The sequence below is a fragment of the Lepidochelys kempii genome, chromosome 1, assembly GCF_965140265.1.
Source record: "Lepidochelys kempii isolate rLepKem1 chromosome 1, rLepKem1.hap2, whole genome shotgun sequence".
Lineage (NCBI taxonomy): Eukaryota > Metazoa > Chordata > Testudines > Cheloniidae > Lepidochelys > Lepidochelys kempii.
The window spans coordinates 211,810,675-211,831,671 of NC_133256.1; the positions used below are offsets into that span (position 1 = coordinate 211,810,675).

The window sequence follows — 20,997 nt, forward strand, 5'->3', positions numbered from 1 at the left end:
GTCTGTGTTTTGCCTCCTATTGTGGATCAGTCTTTAGGGCTAACAGTCACCACTTTGCTCAACTACTAAATCTCATTTTAAAAGACTCAGGAACCATTTTGTATGTTTAAGAGAAGTCCTGGCCATAGTCCATCCTGAATAAATGCAGGCTCCCTAAATTTCCCCCAGCAGGTACAACTGGATCCACTATCCTGCCTCACTTCCTGAGCTAGTTTGTCATGCACAGTATTGCTGTGTGCTGTGCTTCACTCAAATATGGATGACTTCAGTGCTGGGACAGTGATTCCATTATGCACCATCTATATGGCACTATGGGAATGAGAGATGCTAGGGAACAGTAAGGTGTTGTTATGAAAAACCCTGAGGAAAAAAACACTGGCACCAAGAAAGCACTTGCTACACCTAATATATCTTTTTATTTGTGCTATGTACTTTTCAAAGATGAATTAAAGGGGGAGGGAAGGAAATGTCACCAGGAAACCAGCAGGAGATGGATGTCTCAGTTGGCAGCAATGGTATCCTCGATCCAGTCAACATAGTTGCAGACCTTGGTGTAGACTCCAGGGTAACCCTGCAGAGCACACCCAATCCCCCAGGACACAATTCCTTGGAGCTCACCGTTGCACACAACTGGGCCACCAGAATCGCCCTGTGAGGGAAAGGATTTGGGTGTTACAGACATGAGCTAATTCAGGCAGAGGAATCTATTCAGCTCATCAGGAAAGGTTTCAACTAGCTGCAGGTGAATCTTGAAAGCACTAGGTAAGAGCAGCAGAGTCCATATGCTCTGATATGTCTGATGGGCAGGGAATAGGGGATAGCTCAAAATTCCCAGTTTCCTCTGTTGACCATCACGCACCTAACACACATCAGCAGTACCTGGAACTAAAATGCTAACTGTGGTAAAAGCCTAATATATCCAAATCTGCTGATCTGAGACTGGATTGGAAGCAGACACCTGTCTCTGTCCTTGTTTTGTCCATCCTGTTCATCCCCACCCTCAATCAGAGACTGAACTGCATTTATAATCCAGAGGTGAAATGCCCTGTAGTTCACAGCTTGATCCCTTGAGCCATCCAGTTTACACCCCCAACACACACCCTCCAAACTCTTGAGCACATTCTTTTCCTCATCACATCTTGTGATTAATTCTTCGCAGGTTTTCAGAGTTCTGGCACTTAGGCTAGAACAGGAGGGACAAGAGCAGCTGAGCCCCGTCTCTGCAGAACAAGAGAAAATGAAAGGCAGCTCACCTGGCAGGAGTCTTTGCCACCCTCGGGGAATCCCACGCAGATCATGTTTTCAGTGATTTCCCCTGGGTAAGCAGCACTGCACACAGCGTCAGTCAGGACTGGAGCATCCAGACACTGGAGAAGCTCGGGGTAGTTAGCTGCCAACAGAGAGAGGAGAACACTAAGATTCATCTGAGAAAGCAGACAGGCCAATTAATACAAAGACTTATAGTTTTCCGGGCTAGAGAATCCAATAAAGAAGAGGCCAGTAAGAACTACTGCACCATCTCTGAGGAGGACCTCAATGACTAGAATAGAATAACGGGGGTTATTTCAGGGCAGGTCTGAGGGGCATTGGCAGAGCTGTGTGGGGAGCCCAGCACTGGAATAGCAGGGGGTGCTGCTAGTAAGGAGTGAGGGTAATTGGCACAGCTGAGCGTGTGGACCCAAAGACTGCAAGAGCAAAAAGAGCTGCAGGTCAAGACTGGGATATATCTGGGTCCCATATCTGTAATAATAAGATAAGGGTGCTGTGTGTCATGTGTGAGGCACATTCATACTTACAGCCACTACTGAGGGTGTTTCCCCACCCAGAAATCAGACACTGAGTCCCAGCAGCCACACAAGCAGAGGGAAGAGGGATGGTTGCGACACGGGAGTTCAAGTTAGCTTGGGTTGCCAGCTTGATCAGCATAATGTCATTATCCAGGATCCATGAATTGTATTTGGGGTGGCGAATTATTTTAACGGCTCTGATGAACTGCTCGTCCCCTTCCAACACATCGATGTTGTGTTCCCCGAGCCTCACCTCGATGAGACTGCAAAATCAACCAGGCAACATGGAGGGCAGTTAACCACAAATATCATGATGAGATGTGACCACTAGGTGGCACTACATAGTTCAGTGCACTGTGCAGTGATGACATTCAAATTCTGTCATAGATCACAAGTGAAATAATTGTGACTGGCTTTCATAATAGTCTTCGTATTGAACTCAAACCAATGGGCCATTGAGTTTGGTATCCCACCTGCATCAGGGGCACAAGCTAGATGCTTCCGAGTAAAGTCTTAAATCCTTCTATTGAGCCTAATTGTGTAAGAGCATACCAGGAAGAGGAATTTTGATGCTGATCCCAAATAGTGAGTGACAGATGTCCAGAAGCAGGAGGACTGATTCTTGCTCTGGTTGAATATTTGTTTACATTACACAGTAACAGTGAAATTCATGAGCTCTGTCAGTTCTAATAATAAAAGATAGAGATGGGAAATCCTTACCTGTCCAGTAGATCTCCAGCTATGGCCCAGGGTGAAAAGAAAGAAAGGTTCTGAGAACCCATTGGTGGGGTGTGTACAGGAGAGGACCCTTCACTTGTGAAATGCTCTGCAGAATGAGTATGCTGGAGAATGCCTGATTTAGACCATCCCCCAGAGTCAGCTCAGGATGGTTCTTACAGCACGCAACCAGCTAAGCTCTCCGGATCCTTCCTGAACCCAGGAATGGTGACTGGTTTAGTTTCTTTAGTGTTGTGGATGTAGCAATAACATATTACATTTCACTAGCAAACTTTTATCCCAAGATCAAATATGTCCCTGAAGGTGGATCCAGTTCTGTCCTCAGCCAGTATGAGCTGCAATGGCAATTGCATCTGGATACTCAAGGGCAGAACTAGGCTCTGTATAGAAAGTATACATAGGGATCACGTCACCCCCTCCACAGATGTATAGCCATCTCAGGGAAGCATGGGGCAGCTGTCTAGCAATACCTAGCAGCGTTACTTAACACTTTAGGTCAGGAAATAAAGAAGAAGAATGGGTCCAACTGAAAATTCTGGGAGAAATAAAGGAGAACAGAAATTAATTAACAATTTTGGAAACTGGCCTGAACAGATGGACTGTCAACCCTACTACAGAGAAAAGTGTCTTGGGAACTTTCATGGTGGTCAGAAACACCTCCTGACACCATGCTTGGGCACTGGGAAGTCACTCTGCAACATGGATTTTCCTTTATTTTTCTGCTGTCCACGTACTGGGCAGGTCTGATTAGATCTGACAAGATCTCAGGCAGAGGCTGCATGGCCACAGGCAATACATAATGTTTTAACCTTCACTCACGATTTGTAGCAGTGAGCAGCTGACACGACCCATTGGTTGTTGATGAGGGAGCCCCCGCAGAAGTGGTATCCAGAGTTCAGGGACACCTGGTAGGGGACAGAGCAGGTGTAGCCCCCCACGATTTTGTCATCATCATCAACAGGGACAGCAGCTGAGGGAAATGGGGAAATCAGGTGTTAAAAAAATAACTTGGAACCCAGTGACTTGAAATGCACCAGCAGCTAATGAGCAGCAAATTATTTAACCATACCCTTAAAAGCTTTGGTTTACAGGAGTCTTCTCCACATCCCTAAAGCCCTTCCCTCCTCAAATTTTCCATGTTTCATGCCCAACACCCTCTAAGGCAGGGGTGGGCAAACTTTTTGTCCTGAGGGACACATCTGGGTGGGGAAATTGTAAGCTGAGTAAGTATCCGAGTGTGTGTTTGCTGGGAGGGCAGTGTGAAAGCCTGAGCGAGTGCCTGATTGGGTGGTAGCCTGCAGGGGGAGGGCATTGGGGCTGTCTGTTTGTTTGTTTCAGGGAAGCCTGGCTGTTTAAAAATAGCCAGAGCTCCGCGAACCAGCTGAGCGGCGGCGAACTAGCTGAGCAGCGGGGAACAGCAGAGCAGCTCACAGCAGGAGTTTGCCTGGAGTGAGCCCAGTGAGGCTTACATCTTGCCAGCTTCTCTGAGGAAGCTCATAGTAGGAAGGGGATATGGAAGGGGGGGGTTCAGCTATTGTGACCTGCACTGGATGTGCCATGTTTGTCTTTCTTCCACAGGACAGAAGCGACTTTGTCTGTACAAAGTGCAAGCTGGTCTCCATATTGGAAGACAAGGTTCAAGGTCTGGAGCAACAGATAATGACCCTGCGTTGCATACGAGAAACTGAGGATTTTCTGGACAAAACTCAGGATAGGCTTCTAGGGGCACAAAGCTCTACAGATATAGAGCAGGTTGCACAGAGAAGCCAAGAGGCCAGTGAAGAAGCTTGGCAACATGTGACCTCCAGAAGAACAAGGGGGAATGTCCGGGTTCCAGCAACGCGGACACAGGTAACTAACCGCTTTCATGTTCTCTCCACAGGTACCACTGCGGAGAGTGGACCAAATGAGACGTCTGGGGGGAGAAAGCAGAAGGAGACTCCGCTAGTTGGAAGGCATGAGATGCACTGTCCTGAGGTTGGGGGTTCCACGACCACCACTCCCAAGAGAAGGAGGCGGGTGGTGGTGGTCGGGGAATCTCTCCTCGGGGGGAATGAGTCATCTATCTGCCACCCTGACAGGGAAAACCGGGAAGTCTGCTGCTTGCCAGGGGCTAAGATTCACGATGTGACGGAGAGACTGCCGAGACTCATCAAGCCCTCGGATCGCTACCCCTTCCTGCTTCTCCACGTGGGCACCAATGATACTGCCAAGAATGACCTTGAGCAGATCACTGCGGACTACGTGGCTCTGGGAACAAGGATAAAGGAGTTTGAGGTACAAGTGGTGTTCTCGTCCATCCTCCCCGTGAAAGGAAAAGGCCTGGGTAGGGACCGTCGAATCGTGGAAGTCAACGAATGGCTATGCAGGTGGTGTCGGAGAGAAGGCTTTGGATTCTTTGACCATGGGATGGTGTTCCACGAAGGAGGAGTGCTGGGCAGAGACGGGCTCCATCTTACGAAGAGAGGGAAGAGCATCTTTGCAAGCAGGCTGGCTAACCTAGTGAGGAGGGCTTTAAACTAGGTTCACCGGGGGAAGGAGACCAAAGCCCTGAGGTAAGTGGGAAAGCAGGATACCGGGAGGAAGCACAGGCAGGAACGTCTGTGAGGGGAGGGCTCCTGCCTCATACTGAGAATGAGGGGCGATCAGCAGATTATCTCAAGTGCTTATATACAAATGCACAAAGCCTTGGAAACAAGCAGGGAGAACTGGAGGTCCTGGTGATGTCAAGGAATTATGATGTGATTGGAATAACAGGGACTTGGTGGGATAACTCACATGACTGGAGTACTGTCATGGATGGTTATAAACTGTTCAGGAAGGACAGGCAGGGCAGAAAAGGTGGGGGAGTAGCACTGTATGTAAGGGGGCAGTATGACTGCTCAGAGCTCCGGTACGAAACTGCAGAAAAACCTGAGTGTCTCTGAATTAAGTTTAGAAGTGTGAGCAACAAGAGTGCTGTCGTGGTGGGAGTCTGCTATAGACCACGGGACCAGGGCGATGAGGTGGATGAGGCTTTCTTCCGGCAACTCGCAGAAGCTACTAGATCGCACGCCCTGGTTCTCATGGGTGACTTTAATTTTCCTGATACCTGCTGGGAGAGCAATACAGCGGTGCATAGACAACCCAGGAAGCTTTTGGAAAATATAGGGGACAGTTTCCTGGTGCAAGTGCTAGAGGAGCCAACTGGGGGGGGGGGCGCTTTTCTTGACCTGCTGCTCACAAACTGGGAAGAATTAGTGGGGGAAGCAAAAGTGGATGGGAATCTGGGAGGCAGTGACCATGAGTTGGTTGAGTTCAGGATCCTGACACCGGGAAAAGAGGTAAGCAGCAGGATACGGACCCTGGACTTCAGGAAAGCAGACTTCGACTCCCTCAGGGAACGGATGGGTAGGATCCCTTGGGGGACTAACATGAAGGGGAAAGGAGTCCAGGAGAGCTGGCTGTATTTCAAGGAATCCCTGTTGAGGTTACAGGGACAAACCATCCCGATGTGTCGAAAGAATAGTAAATATGGCAGGCAACCAGCTTGGCTTAACGGTGAAATCCTAGCAGATCTTAAACATAAAAAAGAAGCTTACAAGAAGTGGAAGGTTGGACACATGACCAGGGAAGAGTATAAAAATATTGCTCGGGCATGTAGGAATGAAATCAGGAGGGCCAAATCGCACCTGGAGCTGCAGCTAGCAAGAGATGTCAAGAGTAACAAGAAGGGTTTCTTCAGGTATGTTGGCAACAAGAAGAAAGCCAAGAAAAGTGTGGGCCCCTTACTGAATGAGGGAGGCAACCTAGTGACAGAGGATGTGGAAAAAGCTAATGTACTCAATGCTTTTTTTGCCTCTGTTTTCACTAACAAGGTTAGCTCCCAGACTGCTGCACTGGGCATCACAAAATGGGGAAGAGATGGCCAGCCCTCTGTGGAGAAAGAGATGGTTACGGACTATTTAGAAAAGCTGGACGTGCACAAGTCCATGGGGCCGGACGCGTTGCATCCGAGAGTGCTAAAGGAATTGGCTGCTGTGATTGCAGAGCCATTGGCCATTATCTTTGAAAACTCGTGGCGAACGGGGGAAGTCCCAGATGGCTGGAAAAAGGCTAATGTAGTGCCAATCTTTAAAAAGGGGAAGAAGGAGGACCTGGGAACTACAGGCCAGTCAGCCTCACCTCAGTACCCCGAAAAATCATGGAGCAGGTCCTCAGGAAATCAATCCTGAAGCACTTACATGAGAGGAAAGTGATCAGGAACAGTTAGCATGGATTCACCAAGGGAAGGTCATGCTTGACTAATCTAATCACTTTCTATGATGAGATTACTGGTTCTGTGAATGAAGGGAAAGCAGTGGATGTATTGTTTCTTGACTTTAGCAAAGCTTTTGACACGGTCTCCCACAGTATTCTTGTCAGCAAGTTAAAGAAGTATGGGCTGGATGAATGCACTATAAGGTGGGTAGAAAGTTGGCTAGATTGTCGGGCTCAACGGGTAGTGATCAATGGCTCCATGTCTAGTTGGCAGCCGGTGTCAAGTGGAGTGCCCCAAGGGTCGGTCCTGGGGCCAGTTTTGTTCAATATCTTCATAAATGATCTGGAGGATGGTGTGGATTGCACTCTCCGCAAATTTGCGGATGATACTAAACTAGGGGGAGAGGTAGATACGCTGGAGGGCAGGGATAGGATACAGAGGGACCTAGACAAATTGGAGGATTGGGCCAAAAGAAATCTGATGAGGTTCAATAAGGATAAGTGCAGGGTCCTGCACTTAGGACAGAAGAACCCAATGCACCGCTACAGACTAGGGACCTAATGGCTAGGCAGCAGTTCTGCAGAAAAGGATCTAGGGGTGACAGTGGACGAGAAGCTGGATATGAGTCAGCAGTGTGCCCTTGTTGCCAAGAAGGCCAACGGCATTTTGGGATGTATAAGTAGAGGCATAGCGAGCAGATCGAGGGACGGGATCGTCCCCCTCTATTTGACACTGGTGAGGCCTCATCTGGAGTACTGTGTCCAGTTTTGGGCCCCACACTACAAGAAGGATGTGGATAAATTGGAGAGAGTCCAGCGAAGGGTAACAAAAATTATTAGGGGTCTGGAACACATGACTTATGAGGAGAGGCTGAGGGAACTGGGATTGTTTAGTCTGCGGAAGAGAAGAATGAGGGGGGATTTGATAGCTGCTTTCAACTACCTGAGAGGTGGTTCCAGAGAGGATGGTTCTAGACTATTCTCAATGGTAGAAGAGGACAGGACAAGGAGTAATGGTCTCAAGTTGCAGTGAGGGAGGTTTAGGTTGGATATTAGGAAAAACTTTTTCACTAGGAGGGTGGTGAAACACTGGAATGCGTTACCTAGGGAGGTGGTAGAATCTTCTTCCTTAGAAGTTTTTAAGGTCAGGCTTGACAAAGCCCTTGCTGGGATGATTTAATTGGGGATTGGTCCTGCTTTGAGCAGGGGGTTGCACTAGATGACCTCCTGAGGTCCCTTCCGACTGATATTCTATGATTCTATGATTCTAAGCAGGGCCACGAATGTAGGGCTGGGGCAGGGGGTTGCAGTGCAGGAGGGAGTGTGGGATGTGTGGGGGGGTGCGGTGTGCAGGAAAGGGTTCTGGGCAAGGGGTTGGGATGCAGGAGACGTGCAGGAGGGGGATCAGGGTAGGGGTTGGGGTGTAGGAGGAGTATGGGGTGTGGCAGGGGGCTCAGGGCAGGGGCTTGGGGTACGGGGTGCAGGAGGGGTTTGGGGTGTGGGCTCCAGCCCAGTGCAGCTTACCTTGAGCGGCTCCGGGGTGGCAACAGCATGCAGTGGGGCTAATTCGGGCTCCCTGCCTGGCCTGGCCCCACGCCACTCCCAGAAGTGGCCAGCATGTCTGGCAGCGGCTCCTGGGGGTAGGATGGGGCAGGCAGCTATGCTGCGCATGGCCCTCGCCTGCAGTACCACCCTGAAGCTCCCATTGGGTGCGATTCCCTGTTCCCAGCCAATGCAAGCTGCGGGGGCAGTGCCTGCCGGCGAGGGCTTTGCGCAGATCCCTCCACTCCCCGCTACCCCAGGGGCTGCAGGGACGTGGTGCTGGCCGCTTCTGGAAGTGGCGCGGGGCCAGGGCAAGCAGGGAGCCTGCCTTAGTCCCACTGGGCCATAGGGCTGGCAATCCCACCTGCTAGATTGAAAGCCCTGACAGGCCGGATCTGTCCCGCGGGCCATAGTTTGCCCTCCCCTGCTCTAAAGCATGAAGCTGTAACAACTATCCTGGTTCTGGAAGAAAACAAGTTTGGGCTCACCAATTCTGCTCCTTCATTGCCCAGTAAAATAATGATGGGGATTTCTCTCATATCTCCAACCCTGAAAGACCTCAAAGTGTTTTACAAACTATATATATATGGGAATTACTGCACCCACCACTAAAGGACTGCCATGGAACATGATAGCTGTTTAACAGTGAACAGAAACAATAAACATCAGTTTAGGGCAAGAAATGAAGAAGAATGTCAAGACCAATTGAAACTGCCAATGGAATTTTTTGTTTCATTGCAAGGAGACAGAAGTACAAAGAGAGAAGACAGAGGGAGAGAAAGAGAGAGAGAGAGAGAAACAGTGTGGCAGAGAGGGAGCAGAAATTTAGAAGTCTGAAGGGGGCAGGAAAAGGGAGAAAAGCGGAAAGGGAGACAGAAGGGACAGACTGAAAGAGAGACAGAGAGATAGGGAAATCTAAAGAAAAGAGGAAAGCATTAGGTTTGTGGAAGAGCACCAATGGTCCCTGGAGAGAATCAGAGGATCAAGAGAATTAAACTGCTTTGGAAGACTCACCTGCTGCTCCTAGGCAGGCAAGAATCAGGAGAAACTTCATGGTGTCGCTGTTAGTGAGCACTGTCAGCTGTGACAGGTTTTGCTGAAGAAATCTCCCCCTTTATACCTCCCAGAGGGTGTTATCTCCCCAACCCAAAGTCCTATCAGGTTTCCACTTCCCAAGGTCTTACATCAGTTCAGACAAATATAGTTACCTTATCAATCTAAAAAGGTAATAAAGTGACTGCGGTGCCACAGAGATCGAAACAAGCATTTCATGAAATTAAAAGAGAAAATGTCCAACTCTATACAGCACTGCTGATGTGCCTTAGTCCTGCCTTGCACACGCCTGCTATTTCAGTCCTGGGCTCCCCACACAGCTCTGCCAATTCCCCACAGTCCTGCTCTGCAACCCCATGCTATGCCAGTCCTGGGCTCCTGTGATGAATGTGGAAATTGTTGGCAATATTTTTATGTCCATAGGTGTAGCTTGGTTTCCCTGTGAGCTTTGTATTGCCATACACTGAGTGTAAAGGGAAGCAATGGGTGTTTGAGTCACTTTAGCTGCATGGATGGAGACGAGAATCATTAACATGAACTACATATGACCTGCAAATGTAAATGGTGGATCCGGAGGAGACAAAGGAAGAGCCGGTGACCAGAATTTTAGCACCTAGCAACTGAGAGTCCAAGGCTGGTTGGCCATGTGAACTCAGTGTGGCTTGCAGCAGGAGGACACTAGACAAAAGGTATAAGGAGCCTGGGCTAAGAAGAGGGTTCACAGACAAACAGTGGGAAATTTGGGACAGGCACAGGGACAAAGGTCTGCGGGAGAGTGAAGATGGAGCTCAGGAAGAAGGAGAGCATGGCAAAGCCCTGGCTTCCACTGCCATGAACTCTGTCCTAAGCCAGCCTCTCTCATGCTAACATGAAGACTTTTGGTGCTGTATTCCAGGTGACTAAAAAGGTTATGTTATTATCAAAAGAGTGCCTGGTGTTGCTGCAGATACTTACTGAAGAGCATTGCACCCTGAAGGAGCGGAAAAGGCTCTCACAGGAGTCTGGCTCAGCTGGACTTGCTCCAGAGAGACAGAGAGAGACAGGGCTTGCTGGCACCTGAAGGCCCAGTTTCAGAGTCATGGAGGCTATGGGCCTGCCCTTGTGGAACACTGTGGATCTTGGGATCCAGATCACTAAAGGGGTTACTCCCAGGAGACTGGTTAAAAACCATGGCATAGTGCAGAACCTTTGAGTACATTGCAGTTCCCCACACCATTCTGCCAATGACCCTCAGTCCTACCCTGCAGGACCTCTTGCCATCTAAGTCATGGGGCTTGTAGCAACCTGCATGGTACTTGGAGGGAGGAGCACAAGTTGTCAGGAAGTCAGTCTATGTGCACATGACTGGAATGCTAGCTGCAGCTGCAGCATCTCTGTAAATAGTTCTCTTAATAAAGAGCCCATTTAGTTTTACAAGCATGGAGTCCTTTCATGTTTTTGCCCAGCACATGGGACATGAAACAGGGTCCCCCACAACTCCTTTGAAGCATCTGAATTCTGACCTGCAGCACCATCTGTTAACTTAATTATCACTTGCAGTGTGTTTGGCTATTTCAGTCACGTGAACCTTCAGAACTCTGCTAAAGCCACTCTGTGCTGACCCCTGCTCTTTGAAACCCATCTTGGGCCTCTATTGAACAGTCACTACAAAATCCTGTGGTAGAGCTTTTGTGATATTCACAAATGAGAGACATGTATGAGACTCAACAAGCTCAATTAATTTGTAATCTCAGATACCATGTGAAGTATCATCCCAACAGGAAAATATGCAGTGAATGGTTCCCATTTGTCTCCCCACTGGCATCCGGAAAGGACCTAAAGTCCACAGTGATTAGTTTTGCATGAGTCAAGCAATGTTACCTTGTTGGAGTAGGAGATTGGGAGTCAGTCACTATTCCCAGCTCTGTCACTGAATTGCTGTGTGTTTTTGGTCAGATTTGTCTGTGCCTCCAATTTCCTCCTTTCTAATAATGCCCATCTCAGAGGTGTGTTCTAAGGCTTAATTAATGCATGTAGAGCAGTTTGAGAAAGGTGATTTCTAAATGGAAGAGTTAACCTTGGATAAAGCCAGGTAGGGCAAATGAGGTGAGGGAAAATTTCATTACACCAAACCTGGCTTTCCATATTAAAGTACAAACTAAACAGCAAGGTCAGAGATTAATTGACATTTCTTCTGACGAGCACAAGGGAGATGTGAACTTGAATAACTATCTTTCCAGCACTTCCAGATTCTCCCTTGCTGGACTTCACCCCCCAACCTCCAATAGCACTGTGACGGTGCACCCCATAAATGGAAATATACTTTTGAATGTATATATATGACATAACTGGAATATGTTTTATGCTACATATGCCATATAACATATCTATGTAAAGGTTATGATACACTGAATATATTCATCCTATTTGTATGCATGTGTCATTGTTGTATTAGAAGTTATGAATATTGGCTGTATACTTGTTTGATTTTAAATAGCCTTAGTAAGGCATTTGGTCAGCTTCTTTAGAAAGGAATTTGCAAGTTAAGTGCCCAATCAAGAAGCACATAATGGACAATGGATCTTGGAAGGCTCCAATCCACATAAGAAGTCTACATGAGAACATTCAAGGTAGCATGTGAACCATGGCTGCTACCTGTAAGTTCTGAGCCATGCATGGACATGTGACTTGCCCATGTGACTCCAAAACTCCATCTTGTAGCTGGAATTCCACACAGGGGGAGGGAGGGGTATCCATCCACAAGAGAAAGTCTATTTAAACCCCTGGGAGACCTCTCCATTTTGTCTTCAGCTGGCTCAAGAGATAACCTCTCCACCCCAAAGGATACCTGAAAGAAATTGGAACAAAGGACATTAACTACAGGGGGTGTGAGTGATTGCTGGACCCAGACCAGAAGGAGACTAGTCTGTAAAAGGAAGCTTACTGGAACACCTCTGAGGGTGAGGTTTTATCTGTATTCAGTTTTCTTACTGTATTAGACATATACCTGTGTGTTCTATTTTATTTTGCTTGGTAATTCACTTTGTTCTGACTGCTATTACTTGGAACCACTTAAATCCTACTTTCTGTATTTAATAAAATCTCTTTTTACTTATTAATTAACCCAGAGTATGTATTAATACCTGGGGTGGGGGCACGAACAGCTGTGCATATCTCTCTATCAGTGTTATAGAGGGTGAACAATTTATGAGTTTACCCTGTATAAGCTTTATACAAGGTAAAATGGATTTATTTGGGGTTTGGACCCCATTGGGAGTTGGGCATCTGAGTGTTAAAGACAGGAACACTTCCTAATCTGCTTTCAGTTAAGCCTACAGCTGTTAGGGGACGTGGTTCAGACCTGGGTCTGGATTTGCAGCTGGCTAGTGGGTCTGGCTCAAACCAGGCAGGGCATTGAAGTCCCCAGCTGGGAGGGCAGGAAAGCAGGGGCAGAAGTAGTCTTGGCACATCAGTTGGCAGCCCCAAGGGGGTTTCTGTGATCCAACCTGTCACAAGCACCATTATGTCCTTGGGGGTCAATGTGCAGGCACAGGAGCAAAAGCCACCCTCCTCTTAAGTGACAGGTCTTCAGCACTCCCCAAGCCTGGTGAGATGGGGTTCGTAGCAGCATCATTTGCACACCTCTGATCAACATTGGTCCTGCCCCTTCTGTCTCCTACCTCCCTCTGCCTCATTTCCATGCACAAAGAGTGAAATGTACCATTTGTAAAGCTCTTAGATTCTGTGGAGATGAGAGCTGTAGGAAAGCCCATGAAGAAATTCAGAATTCTGTTTTCAGTGCAGGCTTTGATAAAAAAGGCAGGTGTTACTTAATGAATGATGAACATAAAAAGAAAAGTTGAACAGCTGCCTCATTCCCTGAGCACCATCCATTCTGTGGCAGGTGTTGTGTGGAAAAATAGCATGTGATCATGTAATCATTGCATCACACTATATGATAGTGCATACGTACAAGGGGTTGAATTGAGGCTGCACTGGCAACTGTAATTCAAGGATTTCTCAGCTTTAGAATTTTTAACATGTTTTGTAGAAAATTATATAAATAATTTCATATCTTATTCTCCATGGAGTTGGCCAACACTACCACATGGATGTAATGGTGTCCATGAGAGATAAAGCACCTGGATGAGATACAGCTGACTGAAATTCAACACAGGTGAGCTGGAAGTGAAGCTGGAAAACAATTTGAGGAGCCTGCAAAACCCATAATTGGGCCCTTCATTGAGGGCATCTGCTTAAAGGCTAGTCTTGTCCCTCTTCTTTGGGAACCAGGTGGTCCAGGAACAACTCTCCCCCTGTGGAGAGACAGGAGATTACACCCATTGCTTGAGGAGCAGGGATCTATCAACCCTGTTCCTCATGTTGGTCTAGTCACGGCTGGAAAACTGTAACACCTTTTACCTGGAGTTATCAGTGTAGGTCACAGAGAAACTTAGGCTTGTCCAGCTCTGCCCTTGAGCCTGAGAGATGCTAAGCACTGATTTCCATAGGAGTTGGGTATATGGTGTATCTACCTATTGTGACAGGGCAAGGCCAGATGGCTATAGGAAAGTAGTGAGAAACAGGTATGTAAACCCCAGGCTAAACAAATCCCTGTTACCATGGTAACCAAATGGCAGTTGCTCCAGGTTAATCAAGACACCTGGGGCTAATTGGGATCCTTCCAAAAAGCAGTGGAGACAGCTAGGTTGGTTGGGACACATGAAGCCAATCAGGGGCTGGCTGAAACTAGTTAAAAACCTCCCAGTTAGTCAGGTGGGAGGATGCATGTCAGGAGCTGTAGGAGGAAGTTGTGCTGTTGGAAAGACTGAGCAGTACACACCATATCAGGCACAAGGAAGGTGGCCCTGAGGTAAGGGTGAGGTGGATCTTGAGGAAGGGGGGGCTGCTGTGGGGAAGTAGCCCAGGGAATTGTACGCATCCTGTTTCTAAAAAGTCAGCTACCATAGCTGATACTATTAGGGTCCCTGGGCTGGAACCCAGAGTAGAGGGTGGGCCCGGGCTCCCCCCTTTGCCCCCTGATTAATCACTTAGACTGGGAGACCACAGAGACTGTGCAAGGGAGGATAGCTTCTCCTCACCTCCCTCACTTGCTTATGATGAAAATAGCTCAGTAGGCTGTGACCCTTGCCTTTAGAGAGAGAAGGGCTACATAAAGGGTCACAGTGAGCCTCTAAGGCTAGCAAAATCTGCAAGGAAATATGGGACCCATGGAGACAATGACAGAGCTTTGTCACAACTGATGTCAGGAGTGGAATAATCATTCACAGCGTGGCGAAAGAAAGAGGTTAAAAAAAAGTGCACTGGGGTTTTGGATTTTTTTTTGTTTTGTATTGTTTGTTTGCTTTGTACCACAGTGGAGGAGGTGGTAAGAGCTCTGGTACAAGGCACGGCAGCCAAGCAGGAGGCCACCCGGGTTCAGGCAATGGCACAACAGGAGTCTATGTGGCTACAGCAGGAAACCAATCAATTACTGATGGGCCAGGTGACCTAAGATCATGCCCTCTTGCGAGAGATAGTGGACCAGCTGAAGATCCTCACCACCCAGGCCCGGGGTTCTGACGGGACGCGAACCCTGAGGTCCACTGGTTGTCTGTCAAAGATGATATCAGAAGATGGCATAGAGGCATATCTCCTCTCTTTTGAGAGGACTGCTCAGTGTGAAGTGTGGCCCCAGGAGCAGTGGGCCAGCATTCTCGCCCATTTTTTTGTGTGGAGAGTCCCAGAAGGCCTACTTTGACCTGCCTTCCCTGAACACCATTGACTATCTCCGGCTAAAGGCAGAGATCCTAGCACTGTCAGGGGTGATGGCTGCTGTACTGGCCCAGAAGTTCCATGAGTGGAAGTACAAGGAGAAGAAAACCCCAAGGTCCCAGCTATTCAACCTCATACACCTCACGCAGAAGTGGGTACAGCCCAAGGCATGCAGCCCGGACGAGATTTTGGAGACCCTGGTCATGGACCATTACATGTGAGGACTGCTGCCAGATCTCCGCAAATGGGTAGGCCAAAACGATCCGTCCACCTACAACAAGATGATCACGTTGCTAGAAAGATGGATGACAGCCAGGGAATTGACCCAACTACCCAAGGAAGGCCCCTTTTGGAGCAAGCACTCGAACCCAACCCTGGAAGGTTGGGCAACCAAACCCCCAGGCAGTCTTAGGTGGAAGAAGGGGTGGGCTGAAAACCAGAGGGGACCCCAGAAGGAAGGGATTGGCCTAAGTGGGGGGAACCCTGGGACTAAACCCCCTAACTCCTGTGATAGGGGAGTGATCAGAAGCAATTATAGATGTTATGCATGGGGGAAGTGGGGACACATAGCAGCACAGTGTCCCAGCATAGAGGAGCCTATGCAATGTAACTTGGGGGATTGGGAGATCCCGTGCTCCCTTATCCACCTTGCAGGGGTTGCATTAACCCCGCATAACTACACCAGGCTGGTGAAGATAAATGGAGTAGAGACTACAGCGCTTGTGGACTCTGGGAGTGCTATCACCCTCATATTGAGTAAGATGGTAAAAAGTAGCCAGCTGCTACAAGCCAAATGCATAGCCGTGACATGTATGCATGGGGCCATGAGCCATTACCCCACCACCCCGGTGGAGATAGAGGTTCAGGGGAACCCCGTTGAGGTGACAGTGGGTGTAGTTCCTAAACTTCGACAATGTCCCTCACCAGAGGCTCTTATGTAAATTAAGTTGTCATGGGATAAGAGGGAAGATCCTTTCATGGATTGAGAACTGGTTAAAAGACAGGGAACAAAGGGTAGGAATAAATGGTAAATTTGTAGAATGGAGAGGGGTAACTAGGGGTGTTCCCCAAGGGTCAGTCCTAGGACCAATCCTATTCAACTTATTCATAAATTATCTGGAGAAAAGGGTAAACAGTGAGGTGGCAAAGTTTGCAGATGATACTAAACTGCTCAAGATAGTTAAGACCAAAGCAGACTGTGAAGAACTTCAAAAAGATCTCACAAAACTAAGTGATTGGGCAACAAAATGGCAAAGGAAATTTAATGTGGATAAATGTAAAGTAATGCACATTGGAAAAAATAACCCCCACTATGCATACAATATGATGGGGGCTAATTTAGCTACAACTAAGCAGGAGAAAGATCTTGGGGTCATTGTGGATAGTTCTCTGAAGACGTCCACACAGTGTTCAGTGGCAGTCAAAAAAGCAAATGGGATGTTAGCAATAATTAAAGGGATAGAGAATAAGACGGAGAATATCTTATTGCCCTTACATAAATCCATGGTACGTCCACATCTTGAATACTGCATACAGATGTGGTCCCCTCATCTCAAAAAAGATATACTGGCATTAGAAAAGGTTCAGAGAAGGGCAACTAAAATGATTAGGGGTTTGGAACAGGTCCCAGATATGAGGAAAGATTAAAAAGACTGGGACTTTTCAGCTTGGAAAAGAGGAGACTAAGGGGGGATATGATAGAGGTATATAAAATCATGAGTGGTGTGGAGAACGTGAATAAGGAAAAGTTATTTACTTGTTCCCATTATATACGAACTAGGGGCCACCAAATGAAATTAATGGGCAGCAGGTTTAAAACAAATAAAAGGAAGTTCTTCTTCACACAGTGCACAGTCAACCTGTGGAACTCCTTGCCTGAGGAGGTTGTGAAGTCTAGGACTATAACAGGGTTTAAAAGAGAACTGGATAAATTCATGGAGGTTAAGTCCATTAATGGCTATTAGCCAGGATGGGTAAGGAATGGTGTCCCTAGCCTCTGTTTGTCAGAGGGTGGAGATGAATGGCAGGAGAGAGATCACTTGATCATTACCTGTTAGGTTCACTCCTTCTGGGGCACCTGGCATTGGCCACTGTCAGAAAACAGGATACTGGGCTGGATGGACCTTTGGTCTGACCTAGTATGGCCATTCTTATGTTCTTATGTTCTCCCATATGTAGCCATTGGGACTATCCAGGGTGTTTGATAATTTACTCCCCATGGAGAGGCTGGAGGGAGGTGGGGACCCTGAAGGAAGCAACACATCGCCAGGGGAATGTCAACTCCCGACGTTCGCTGAGATTTCTCAGGATCTGTTCTCAGCCCCCCAAAGGACCCGGAAGACCAAAAAGAGAAGAAGGCCGCGAAAGTCTTGGGTACCCGGATCCTGACCCAGAGCCAGAAGACCACCCTAGTAGGCAGATGGACATGAGCAGCCAACAGAGAAACTACCACCACAGAAGGTGAGCCAGAGGCCGGCCCTAGCCGTGACGGCAGCGAGACGTTGGAAGAAGCAGAAGTGGGCCCCTGGGAGCTTGGGCAGGTTAGTCCCGGGAGAGAGACTTTTGGGAGGGACCAGGCAGGGGACCCCAGATATGATAATGCCAGGAAAGAGGTGGCCAAGATAGACAGGATACCTGTGGATGGGAAGGACCCGGGTCCAGGACCTTACTTTATAGTAAAGAAAGATCTCCTGTACCAGGTGGTGCAAATACAGGAGCAAGAGATACAACAACTTCTGGTGCCATGAAAACATCAAAAAGCAATATTGAGCCTCACCCACAGTAACCTGTTTGGAGGACACCTAGGGTTAGAGAAAACCCAGGCACGGATCCCATAATATAAGAACTCAGTAGGCTGTGACCCTTGCCTCTAGAGAGAGAAGGGCTGCATGAAGGGTCACAGTGAGCCTCTGAGGCTAGTGAAATCCACCAGGAAATGGGGGACCCGCGGAGACAAGGACAGAGCTTTGTCACACTATGACAGAGCTTTGTCACACACTGTTATGCCACTGTTTTTTGTGTATTGCACCTTTAAAATTCTAAGGATGATGATATCAGAGAAATAGCCATTTTGTGTTTCATGCTCAGACTATCATTGTGGTGATACACAAACACAATGTGCACTCTCGCTTTGTCCCATAGAGACTTTATTTTGTTCTTTGTTTTGTTTTTTTACTTAATCTAAAGTAAAGGTGAGTCTGACTGACAGAATAAGGTTTATGTCTGAAAAAAATCCATAACAAGAATTCTAGCAATGAGGATGGGATCTAAAACAGCAGAGAGCCTAGAGCAAGTGAACTAGCAGGGGAAAGGTCTCCTGGATAAACATAAGAGATTAGAAAACAAAGATAGAAAGGTAAGCAATGGAAGGTTTCCAGTTTAACGAAGTGAGGAACGTTATTTAATATATGTGCAGAGAGTTGGTCAGTATTGATGTAGATGCTATTGAAAACAGTGGCATAAAAAGGTCAGCACTGGGCGGGGGAAAATGACATTTGCTGAGCATGGAAAGCAAAGCTAAATACATGTTCACCGCCATTAGCATTAGGATTGGTATTTGGTCCATATCAATAGTGATCATAAGTTGCTAACACCTGATGGCTTTTTGGTCAGGATGAACTGCCTTGGTAGTTCTTACTCCAGCTCCTCGTGGGACTGGTGCCCATACTAGCACCATCTGGCCTCCTCTTTGGTTATCTTTACAGGCCTAGCAATGGAAATATTCAACAAGGGGGTAGAGGGGAAGCTATACATTTGAACACCATTGAAATACAGTAGAGTGAGAGAGCTTTCTGCAGGCACTGACACCTGATACACATGGTAAGCTGTCTAATTATAAAGGCTAGGCAGGTGGCCTGCTCGTGAGTCATTAACATCTCCTCTTCACTTAGCTTATGTTAAAAATAAAACAAATCACAATGAAGCCTCCAAATTGTAGATTTAGCTAATCTATGCAACCATATGTTTCTATTATTTTCACGTGCGTCATTTTAATGACAATACAGAAAATATGGATCTTATTAATAACAATAACGCTATAGATATCTACACATAGGCCAGAAGCTTGGCATAACTTAGACATAAGCCTTTAAAATATGTCAAACAACAGATGCTATTTCTGTGATTCACACAAAGGAGATGTAGGTTGAGTAACTACAACAGGGGGCGAGAGAAAACCTTTTGTAGTGATAAACACCCATTTTTTCATGGTCTGTGTGTATAAAAACTTCCTCACTGTATTTTCCACTTTATGCATCTGATGAAGTGAGCTGTAGCTCAAGAAAGCTTATGCTCAAATAAATTGGTTAGTCGCTAAAGTGCCACAAGTCCTCCTTTTCTTTTTACAACAGCTAACTAGCTAGATTTAATCACAAACTTACTAAAGTGTGAAGTAACTTCCTCTTTCATAGTTTTCTTCTGTTTTATATGCCATATTCCTATAAGTTTGTAATAGAGATACAGTAGAACAATCTATACTATTTGATGAAGTACCATAAAGTATAATTTTATTATTAAATAAAACAAATCAAAGAGATTGAAGAACTTAAATCTTCTGCTATTGTTTATCAAGAACCATTCTGTAACACGCCCTGTCAATTTGAGGAAGTTTTGCTGCCAAGGCAACCCAAACATAACTTTTTGCAACTATCACCCTATGCAGTCTATTTTAAATAGAAATGGATCAATAAGAAATAGATAACTGATGTTTAACGAAGGTCTATATAAAACATATTTGCTTTGTATTAAATTAGCTGATACATTCAAATGGTATGTTGAGAAGCCAATGTGAACTATAAATCTTTATGGCTAACCGACCAAAATGTCATAAGACTGTAAAGCCTGATTATCTGTATGGTTGACTGTGGCGCAGAGAGGTTTGCATATGCAGCAATCCTACTGATCTTATCCCTGAAGGCTATAATAATAATATTATTCCCTGAAGGGAATAATAAAATAGTGGCACAGAGGTGTATACAAGTTTTTTGTGTTATTTCATTAATCATTATTTCTTACTGGTGATGTATGAAACTCTGATGCTGTATGATTGAAGATGACCATTTGCTATCAATGTTGCACAATTGCACTAAATTTGATACAAAGTATATCATGTAAGGTGTCAATGGAAAAGTTACAATCCCTCAATTACGATTATCCTGGTTAAATCTGTTTCATCACTGTATCTGAAGTTTGAATATTGACTATGTATCTGTGTCTCAGATATGTATGTTTTTGGGTGACACCACAAAGTCATTTACATCCAGCCTCACCAGCCCATTGTGAATGGACTATTCAAGCTCGATGGGCCATTAAAAGAATCAACTCTCTGGATAGCTCTTTCTGAGAAAGCCTCAGACAGCAAGGAGTCAATGGCTACCCCTGTGATTCAGAAAAGCATGTAAGAACATGTGATGTGGACACATGACATTGGACTCCATCTTTGTCAGTAACTTTCCATATAAAGTGGCTGTGGTTGTTGTTTGGGATAGTAAATTTCCATGCACATGGCAGAGGATATAAAAGACACACAAGACATCTCCATTTTGCCTCATTCCTGTTCCAATTCTCTGGACTAATTTACAACTAAAAGGAGTATTTTGAACAATGTACTGAGGATCTCCCAGTCCTTTGGAAGTTACCAGAGAGACTTTTGCAAGCCAGCAGACTATTGCATCACTGCTACAAACCTGATCTGAGGACTTTGCAGTTATTACAGGGGATTTCAGTGGATGAGAAGCTGGATATGAGTCAGCAGTGTGCCCTTGTTGCTAGGAAGGCTAATGACATATTGGGCTGCATTAGTAGGAGCATTGCCAGCAGATGGAGGGAAGTGATTATTCCCCTCTGTTCGGCACTGGTGAGACCACATCTGGAGTATTGCATCCAG

The 20,997-nt window shown here is 46.6% G+C and overlaps 1 protein-coding gene and 1 gene segment (V, D, J or C); both read right to left on the reverse strand.

The window, feature by feature from the left end:
• The window catches only part of LOC140898634 (T-cell receptor beta-2 chain C region-like), a 131,958-nt gene that overhangs the window by 38,926 nt on the left and 72,035 nt on the right, over positions 1-20,997 (reverse strand).
• Positions 434-9,365, reverse strand: LOC140898636 (anionic trypsin-like). Of its 2 annotated transcripts, XM_073312756.1 has the most exons (5): positions 9,321-9,365; positions 3,345-3,495; positions 1,797-2,050; positions 1,254-1,390; positions 434-649 (listed from the first exon to the last, which is right to left on the reverse strand). In XM_073312756.1, exons 1-5 carry the CDS (start codon positions 9,358-9,360, stop codon positions 500-502), a joined length of 732 nt encoding a protein of 243 aa, XP_073168857.1. In that variant the 5' UTR covers positions 9,361-9,365; the 3' UTR covers positions 434-499. The 2 variants fall into 2 exon arrangements, with proteins under 2 accessions (XP_073168857.1, XP_073168867.1); XM_073312766.1 differs by lacking the exon at positions 9,321-9,365 and having other exon boundaries at positions 1,797-2,040; positions 3,345-3,377.

Coding starts and splice junctions, on each gene's coding strand:
- LOC140898636 (XM_073312756.1), bottom strand. CDS start 9,360: ATGAAGTTTCTCCTGATTCTTGCCTGCCTAGGAGCAGCAG. Junction 3,496..9,320: donor TGCCTGCCTAGGAGCAGCAG/GTGAGTCTTCCA, acceptor CATTTCCCTCAG/CTGCTGTCCCTGTTGATGAT. Junction 2,051..3,344: donor GCTGCTCACTGCTACAAATC/GTGAGTGAAGGT, acceptor TTGATTTTGCAG/TCTCATCGAGGTGAGGCTCG.